General features: G+C 34.9%; 1 protein-coding gene across 3 annotated transcripts in view; it reads left to right on the top strand.

Moving 5' to 3' along the window:
• The window catches only part of LOC144975340 (peregrin-like), a 31381-nt gene extending 29300 nt beyond the window's left edge, over nt 1–2081 (top strand). For all 3 annotated transcript variants that reach the window (XM_078919325.1, XM_078919327.1, XM_078919324.1), the window contains one exon: nt 1–2081. This exon is cut by the window's left edge and continues 66 nt beyond it. In XM_078919325.1, the coding sequence (XP_078775451.1) occupies nt 1–130 (130 nt within the window). In that variant the 3' untranslated portion in view covers nt 131–2081.
• The last annotated feature ends 8071 nt before the right edge of the window (nt 2082–10152 follow it).

The raw sequence follows: 10152 nt of genomic DNA, 5'->3' as shown, positions 1-10152 counted from the left end.
GATGGAGAATAAGAAGCCCAATGTGAGGAATGCTGTCAAAAAGGCATACGAGAAAGCCATCGTCCACCGGTGTCGTGTTCGGGGGGATCCAAATCCACTGTCTGACGATTCTAGTTCTGACAATCCGTGAGAGACAATCACTTAAGTATAGAATCATAATGGATCATGAACTGTATCGTTTTGCAGTTTTTTATAGATGGAGGCAGCCAAGCTATTTCGCATGTAGAACTTGGTTTTGAATGTTCTTGGTGGAATCCGAGAGCATGACCTTCAGGGTTAAAAAAGTCAGCGTCATCCGTCGTCATCGACCCCATGGCGTCATCTGTCATCCAGTGACCCCATACTGCAGATGATCTGAGTCCACTCAATCCGTTTATATCAGTGAGTCTCATAAAGGAATTTGGCTACCTCTCATATATATAGAATGGTTGATTAAGTCAGTTCCTGTGGAATGGTTGATTTACATCAGTTCCATTACCAATTGGGTAAGCTAATTCATTTCATAAAGGATAAAGATAACAAATTCCAACGTTGGTCAGCTGTTGCGAACAAGATTTTTTTTCTTGGATTTAAATTATCTCCTCGTGGGGGAAAACCCTGAGAAAGTGAGTTCACAGCTGTTTTTTTTTTTGTTATCAATATGATCTTATTGCACAGGTAGACACGGCAATGTTTCAAAGTGCAAAGTGCACACATTCCTACTTTGTAAATTTTTGTCGAAATATTTGTACATAGTGTGATCTTTAAAACAAGTCAGTATTCAGGTGTAGTTAATTGTAGATGTCAAGATACGCACAAAAGTTCAGCATTTCATGATTTTTAAAAAATTAGTGTTTTTGTTACAGTGGCTTTATCTATTGCAAAAAAAAAAAAACAAGAACAGGAAAATAAAAACAATAAACTTATTCTCATCAATGCTGAACTTTGCCGAACTCACTTTGCCCTTGAAACACAGTTCAGTACCATTGCTTGTACTCCTCGTCAAAAAATGTACTCCTAGGTTTCTTAGAGGTAGATGTGAGTTTATCATTTCAGAATTTCCTGTCACATACTCTATAGTATCGCATAGAGTTTATCAGTGACGCTATCGAAATCCCGGCCATAGGGACGAAAACACATACAGCAGCAGTTCAAGAATTCAAGTGATTTTTTTTTAGAACTGTGTTCTGTACGTGTTGTTTTCATGATTTTACTCCTTACAGTAATGAATGAATTAATTACCTGTCATATTTGTAAAAAAATATAAATAGAAGTATATGTTGATTTTTAAAGAAAATTGGATATGAACAATACGTGTCATATGAAAAATTAAGTGACGGGGTCAAACTTTATTTATCTTTTTCTCTCCTTTTTGTCCACTTAATTTTTTTTCTTTCGAATAGCACTTGGATCCATTGTACATTGTGGTTATGTAGCATCCTACCTTACATATATATTTGCATCTTGCGCCAGTGTCTTCACTTCTCTTCCTAAATATTTATTTTCATATTATCAACAAATCAAACACCCTGCCACCGTGACATTTTTTAGGAACTTCAATATAATATTTGCGGTTATTTTAAAATGAGACACAACAATAACATAGCTGCCAATCCTACCGGAAATTTTTAGTTAGTCTCCCGCGCTCCCGCCCGTAACATCGATCTCCCGCATTATTGTGCAGTAGCCTGACTGCAGGGCCAGGCCCAGGCCTAGAACCCATGTTATCCTACCATGCGGGTCTTTTCGGTTCTTTCAGTAACGTACGTGAAATTCCGGTCCTCCATTTTGTAAACGGAAGTGAGTTTTAAGTCGTTTGGATTTGTGGTAGATTTATAATCGGAAAGGCTGATACAGAATCCATTCTTTTTAGTGAAGTTATGAAGAATAGCTCTACATGGCTGATATCGATTGTAATTAAATTATTCAGATACATTTATGTATCTCCCTGTTTTTTTCTGAATCTCCCTGATTTTCTGACCAAAACTCCCTCTTAATAAGCTTGGTGGGTTGGCAGCTCTGCAATAAAATGTTTTGTTAATGCAGAGAATTCTTGGAGTCGAAGAAGGGATGGAGGAGAGATAAATAAAGATCAACCCCATTTGTTATACTGTTATATATATATATATATATATATATATATATATATATATATATATATATATATATATATATATATATATATATATATATACTTTTTTTGATAGGATTTTTAATTGTAAATGAAGCCATTACATGCTCTTTACCCCCCATTTTGTGAAGAAATGTTTTCTTATTACCTATGTCTCTTTATTGTGTACATAACTTTTGAAATTTGATGTGTCAAACGTGATCCAACTCCACCTATTAGTATAAGCATGTGCGGTTTTTCACTTTCTTACAGTCCTTTTGACATTTTCTTTTCTTTTTTTTTTTTCCTTGTTTAACTCTCTCGAGTTCATATGCATGGAAAATCGAACAAATTACAAATTTGTTCGATTTTCAGTGAGGGTGAACTCGAGTGAGTTAAAAAAAAAAACTTACTTTTTTTTTTGGTTTACACAGGAGATTTGCTGTCATAGATTTTTAATTTCAACACCATACATGTGATTGCAATGATAATGGGCGTTTCAGTCAACATGTCGATTGATCCAGATTTTATTTATTTTTATTCCAGTCTCTTGAGCTTAAAATTGACAACAGTTGCATGCCACTTCCTGATAAGGCTGCTTGTTGTTCTTCTTGGTGCTGAGTTCCTGTTGAATTATTGTTAGACTTAATATTTATTTGACCCTCTACAGGCGAACATGAAATTCAAAAGAAAAATTCCAATCCAATGAATCCTTAAGAGCAGTTCTGCCAACTGCCCCAAATTTTTACCCGACTGGCCCTCCAAGTGTTTGATTTCTGAAAATTTCTTTTTTCTATTTTTTTTTTCTAATTTAATTTAATTTCTTACTCACATTAGTCCCCATCTTCTCCCTTTTCGTATCATTGTCTTATTTAATATTAAATTAGAATCTGATAATACTACATTAGACTCCTTGCTTTGGGATATAGTTCATTATATACATCCTACTGTATTAAGATCTTATTCAGTACTTATCAGATTCTAGTACGCACTTAGGAGAAAGCCTAAAAGCATCTTAGAAACCGAGCGTGCCGAAATCCGATGCTCATGGTGACGATTTATTATATAGATAGAATGCGCTTGGCCAAGGAGTTCACATCATTGCCATCCGGAAGTATAAAGGACCAACACACAAACATTGTGTAACCATGAACGTTTATAGTCAGGTTAATACAGTTTAGTGAGAACAACTCCCAAACGCGGATGGCAAAAACAATAACAAAGGCCTGAGTGACGTCATCTGCATACTATCTATAGTATAGTATAGTATAAAATTTGGTCTCCCAGCTCCAGCTGCCCATATTGCATAACGTGCTGGCATTCAGCGTGCCAGAAAACACAGCAAGTACTGTGCTGGTAAAGTTTGGCTGGAGGCTGCGTGGAGTGTTCCTGATTTCAATTTGAATTCCTTGGAGAGAGCAGCAGCAGCAACAACAACAACGCCGTGCTTTTATGTTAAAAAACGTTCAGATGATATTTACATTGTAATTGATTATACAAGATATTGCTTGCATTGTTTTGTTTTGTTTTTTTAAAAACTGTTTTGTGGTTCTTTTCTTGTAATTTTTTACTTTTTTATTTTTTAATTAAAAACATTTTTTTTTCTCTTAAAAAAAACAAACAAAACAAACAAACTGCGATTGAATCACATCATTGTGTTTTAGAATATTAGTGTGTCTAGCCTAAATCGTATGGAATGTACAAGACTGTTAGTTTCATCTTAGCTTCATCTATTTACTTATTTATTTTATAAGTGTTGAAGTTACTTTTTTTTGTTTTTTTTTTTTCCATTGTTATTGATGTAGTTGTTTCTCGTTGTTTTCATTTGTCGTACCTTGCGCTTTTGAAATCATCTCTGTATTTATTGTTAAGTAAATTAATATTTATTACTATTTAACATTGCATGGCATTTCTATTCTGATTTACAATTTTTAAAGAATCAATGAGTCCAGCATTTTAGTCTCCGAGAGAATGTCTAAAGTGGAATTTGCTTCTTTGATAGGGTCAATCTAGGGTAATGGCTTGGGTCTCTTGATCTCCCATTGTAGGGAGAGCTGTGTGTCTCTTCTATTCCCCTATATCTGTTTTTTTTTTCCCTTTCCACGTTCCTCTGTGTCTTTGTTCTGGATTGAGATTGCTTGGCTTTTTTTCTTGGTTCTGGCGGGGGGATCCTTAGCTGAGAGGGAAGCAGTCAAATATTTAGTTAATTTTATTTAGAGATGATATTTCTTTTCCTTTGTAAATCATCTCTCTGTTATGCACTGTCATATATTTAAAAGAAAGTATATATTATAGTACTTTGTAAATATTTGATTGTATCTTCAACTTCATGTCAGGGTCCTTTTTTTTGTGTCTGGATGGGACTTTTAGGTAATATCACAATAGGCACATCAATGGAATTGAATTGGCTTGGAGTCCTCTGTTCCCTTTTTGAACTAGTCCCCTTTGTTTGACTTTTTCTTTGGTGATTTTAACTTCAGATCTACAACTTTAACCCAATCATAATTCCTTTTTACTCACACTGAAATGACCTACAAGTGTCTTTGGTGTCGTAAAAAAAACCCTCAAAACAATCAGACATAATGTTAATTCTTGTTGAAATGAAGTTTTGCCGAATACAGGGTAGGGCGGTTTCTTTATTTGAAGATGAAGAAAAGTTTTGCAATGAAGGGAATGGTGGTGTGGTTTTAACAAAATTCTTATGGAAGCAAAGCTGTATCAATATTCAAAGTTTGTAATATTTAGGATTGTCAAAGCTGCCCACCTTTCGTTAAAAACGGATTTGTCCTTCCTGCCCCCCCCCCCCCCCCCCCCCCCCCCCCCAGTTGCAGGCATTGAATTATAAATACTGATATTATGTTTATGAATGCATGAACTTCAATCTGTCCGGTGTGTGTGTTAGTTGTGTACTGTGTACCCATCTTCCCTTTCCCCCGTGTCCTGATATGAACTGTTCAAGTGTCGAAAACGCCAAGGGCCGTTGTACAACTTCCAACACTTTATTTAACTCTTTCCCAAACACAGACAGCGTCCATGGATACAAATTTCACAGAGACATTTACATTTCATCGCTCCGATATTTGAAAAATTACAAAAAGGTGTAGATATTTGTTTTACATCTACACATTTTGTACTGTCTGCTGTATTAAAAAAAAAAACAAACCCTAACAAAACATTTATTTTGAGAAATTAGGGAGCAGGCACCGGTGTAAGATAAAGATCTGAACAAGTGTGTTTGATAGGTGCCAAAGTAAGAAAGAAAAATACAAGGAAAAAAAAACATCCCAAAAAATCAATCTTCCACACTTGTTCAGATTCATATTTATTCTTAAGATTTTGGTCAGAAAACTCGTAAATTGATTCGGATCTGATCAAAAACTCTCAAACATTGGACTTCACTCGCGGAAGACTCAGGTTTGATGGTTTTTGACAGGATGAGAGTCGTTTTGATTGATCTACGAGTTTTCTGGCCAATATTTTAAAATTAAAAAAAAAATGTTTTTAAATTACGGAATGTTTTTAAATGACGGCAATCTAGGCGTTGGCTTCCTGATATAGCGACAAACCCGGACAATTTGTAAAAGAATGTTTTGTAATGTAATTTAAAATAATAATAGATACATTCTTATATGTGGATTGTTGAATATAAGACACGAAGAGTTAATGAAATGAGAGAGAGAGAGAGTAAGAAGTGTATTAAACAAAAGAGACTGATGAAATAATGAACTGTTTTTAATGTCATGTTGTAATTTGACTGGAAATGATATATGATAAAAACGTGTTGAAAAAAAAATGATAATAAAAGACATTGAAAAAATACTGATTGAAATTCTGTTGTTTTTTTTTTTTTGTCTTCTCTTCTCTTATTTCGTATTGTTTATTATTATTATTATTATTATTATTATTATTATTATTATTATTATTATTATTATTATTATTATTATTATATTATTATTATTATTATCATCTTAATATGTTTAATTTACTTCGTCAATATACAATTATGTAAAAAAAATATTTTTTCGAACTCATTCTGGGTGGGACCCTCTGACCATGTTGGGGAGGAGGTCAACTTTCTGTATACTTCTATTCCCCGTTTATGTTTTCCCTTTCCATGTTGCTCCCCGTCTTTGTTCTGGATCGAGATTGCTTAGTTTATTTTCTCTTCCTGGCGGGGATCCTTAGCTGGGAGGGAGACAATCAAATACATACTATCTTTTTTGAGAGATGATACTATTTTTTCCTAGTAAATCATCTCTCTGTTACTTATGTTCTATTATAACTGGGTGGGGTTCCTGACCTCCCATAGTGGGCAGGGAGGTACTTACTGTCTTCTATCCCCCTTAATCTGTTTTCTAAGTACATTGGTGGTGTGCTCTTGGAATCTAAATCTGATCCCTATTTGTTCCCAGTTCTCCTATGTCTTACTTTTTCTTTGGGTGCTTTAATTGTAATTCTAGAACTTTTTACTATCCCATTTTCTTCCTTTTTACTGGCGCTTATATAACCTAAATGTGTTGCAAGCGCCGTAAAACCTTAAAAAACAACAAAAACATGTTCTGTTATCATTACTACTTTTGACTACAGTATATTTTACTTTTTAAACATTTGGAGTGTCTCTCCTTCTTAAAGGAATCCTTTGTTTTGTGTCTGGACTGGACTGTTAGGTTTTGTCAAAATAGGCACATCGGTAGGTTGATCGTGGAATCTTCTGTTCCCTAATTATTCCGTCTACTTTAATGCTGATAGGAGCCACTTGCAGGAAGCGCTGCGTCACGTGACATTAAACCAACCCTCTTTGTCTTTCTTTTCCTACAATGCTTTCAATTTCATGTTAACAAATTTCCTTCACTGGCGCAGAAATGAACCAGCAATCGCCGTAAAACTCCTGAAAACAAGCAGAACTGCCTCATTAGCGTTCAAAAGACGGTAACAACTGCTTGCTGCCTTGTGGATAGAACAGAAGTCAATCTTCGCGTTATTTCTTTTAGTTTTTTTCTTTAGATGTCTTGCTTGCTATGCTGTGTATTCAAATGTTTTCTAATTTCTAACTTGTGGTCATTCTTTGTCTTGGAATGAGGTAACTTAATTTTGTCCTGGCCCTGACCGGAGTCTTGGATTTTGGATTTGGGGGCGGGGGGCGGTCAAATGTATAGTTATAGTTTTGGGATCCTGTGCTTGTGTCTCGATGGGACTTTTAGGTGACCTCAGACCAAGTACACTGGTGGTGTGCTATTTAAATTTACATCTGTTCCCTGTATGAACCAGGGCCCTTTGTCTAATTTTTTCCTAAGTGCTATTCATTTTTTTTTTCATTTTAAATCTATATTTTTTTAAACTATCCCATTTTCATCTTTCTACTGGCGTGGAAATAACCCAAGCGCTGTAAAAACCCTTCAATGTTTATGATTCCCCTATCAAGAGGTGACGCTCACATGTCTTACATTCCGTCAACTTTGAGGCACTGGAATTGTTTCACATTTTCAGTGAAAGAATAATAACACAAGTCTGTAGAATCTTCAAAATGTTGAAGTTATAATATCACTATCAAACTAGAAGAACCAGTCACTCGCTGTTGTGTAGTTTTCGTCTTTTTGTTTTATTTGTTTGTTTGTTTTGAATATAATATGTAAACAATTGAGTGTCCTCCTCATAGCAGGATCTTAAGCCGGTGTCTGGATTGGGACTTGTAGGGGAGGATTTCAATCTAAGAACGTACATCGCTTGTGCTCTTGGAAGATACTTTTGTGTTTCCCACTTTAAACAATCCCTTTTGTCTTATTCAGTCTTGTAGTCTGTTTGAAAACTTCAAAATTTATAGTTTTTAGAGAAAAAAACAAAACAACAAAAAAACAAAGTCCAATTTAGCATTATAAAAGACCAATTCGCCTTCAGGTAAAGTGAGTTATCCTTACACTGTGTACTCTGCCATCATAATTTTATTTCAACCAGTTTTATTGAATCTTGTTTTGATCAGACAGCAGATGGAGCCCGAAATTCGTAATGCTACGAATTTTTCGTATAGTCAGGCAGGTCGGCTTACGTTTTTCACGGCTGCTTTTAATTGTAATGCTGGGATTGTTAGATTGACCAACATTTCTGTCACAGGAGGAGATACTTAGACTTATCGTTATTCGTTATGTAAATCCATAGCCATCCCACACTACACATTATGTTGCGTCTATCTTCAGAACTGAAGCTACAACAGTTTAAATTGAATTTTCACTGCGCTGAAATTACGACCTTAAAGCACCGTAAAACCATTAATAACAAACAAAGAACAAATTCCGATTCTGGAAATCAACAACAAAAGATAAACAACCAGGATTATGATCTCATAGCTATCGACTTTACGAGTTCCTTGACTTTTCTTAATGAATATAGGAAAGGTTTTGAGGATCTCTAAACCTAAATACATTGAAATAATTTCATCAATTTCCTCGTTTCTCTTATGGTTGTTACAAAGCCACATGCACCAAATGATTATATTTTAAAAATTGATGTTACATCATTATTCCATCCTTTGAACATTCTTCATTTCTATCCGCATTCGTGCAACAAGACGATAACAATAATAATCTTCAGACTGAGGACCGGGGTTTTCATTTATAATCAGGATATTTGGCAAGCTGATCGCATATTAACCGCATTGCGGCCAAATAATTTACAGTTTCAACATTTTTTCCAGTCGAGACTCCTTTCTTTTTTCCTTACGTATTTATAGTAAATGGTCTTTTGCTGTCATTGTGGTGGGGATGGTCTTAATCAAATGTGTCCAATATTATTATGTGGCCTAGAGGTTTAGTTCTTCTATTTCTCCTCATCCCCCCTCTTCCGCCTCCTCCTCGTGCTCATTCTTCTTCTTCTTCTTCTTCTTCTTCTTCTTCTTCTTCTTCTTCTTCTTCTTCTTCTTCTTCTTCTTCTTCTTCTCTTTTCCCTCCTTCCTCTCTCCTTGTCTTCTTTGTTCCTCTCTCCACCCCCCCCCCACTCTCTCTCTCTCTCTCTCTCTCTCTCTCTCTCTCTCTCTCCCCCTCTCTCATCTCTCTCTTTTGTTCTACCTTCTTTCTCACTAGTCTCTTCTTGTCATTGTCATTTTTCTCTCTTCCTCCCTCCCACACACACACACACACACACTCTCTCTCTCTCTCTCTCTCTCTCTCTCTCTGTGTCTCTCCTTCCTCCATCCCCTCCCTCTCCCCCCTCTCTCTGTCTGTCTCTCCTTCCTCCATCCCCTCCCTCCCCCCCCCCTCCTTCTCTCTCTCTCTCTCTCTCTCTCTCTCTCTCTATTCTACACCCTTCACTAATTCCCCTCCTATTGTCCTTATTGTTTTCCTTCTTTCTTCTATTTCGTCCTTTTCTTATCAATTATCAAAGATAGTAAATTATAAGTTAGCTCATTTGTCTCCGTCAAGAAAGATTATCTATCATCCTCAGCGGCGACTGGCTGTGAGATATTGGTAGAGATGTGTGTATGCAGTTCATCTGAGGGGTTTCCAGTTTCCAGTTAGTTGTCGGTCTTGAAGTTGAAGTAGGTACGCACGTTTCTATTGAGTGAATGCGGTTGCTCCCCGACTCAGTCAGCCCCTTGAACGATGACTGAGTATCATTATTATTATTATTATTATCATTATTATTATTATTATTATTATTATTATTATTATTATTATTATTATTATTATTATTATTATTAATATTATCATCACCATTATTATTATCATCACCATTATATTATTATTATTATTATTATTATTATTATTATTATTATTATTATTATTATTTTTATTAATATTATCATCACCATTATTATTATTATTATTATTATTATTATTATTATTATTATTATTTATTATTATTATTATTATTATTATTATTATTATTATTATTATTATTATTATTAGTTTATTTAAAAAAATTACTATCATCATCATCATCATCATCATCATCATCATCATCATCGTCACCACCACCACCACCACTACCACCACCGTCATCATCATCATCATACATACATACATACATACATACATACATACATACATACATACATACATACATACTCATAC

Source organism: Berghia stephanieae, chromosome 6, assembly GCF_034508935.2.
Source record: "Berghia stephanieae isolate SIO BIC M18660-M18661 chromosome 6, UCSD_Bste_1.3, whole genome shotgun sequence".
Classification (NCBI taxonomy): Eukaryota; Metazoa; Mollusca; class Gastropoda; order Nudibranchia; family Aeolidiidae; genus Berghia; species Berghia stephanieae.
Note: the sequence above shows the minus strand (reverse complement) of the source record. Positions and strands in the feature narration are given on the sequence as shown.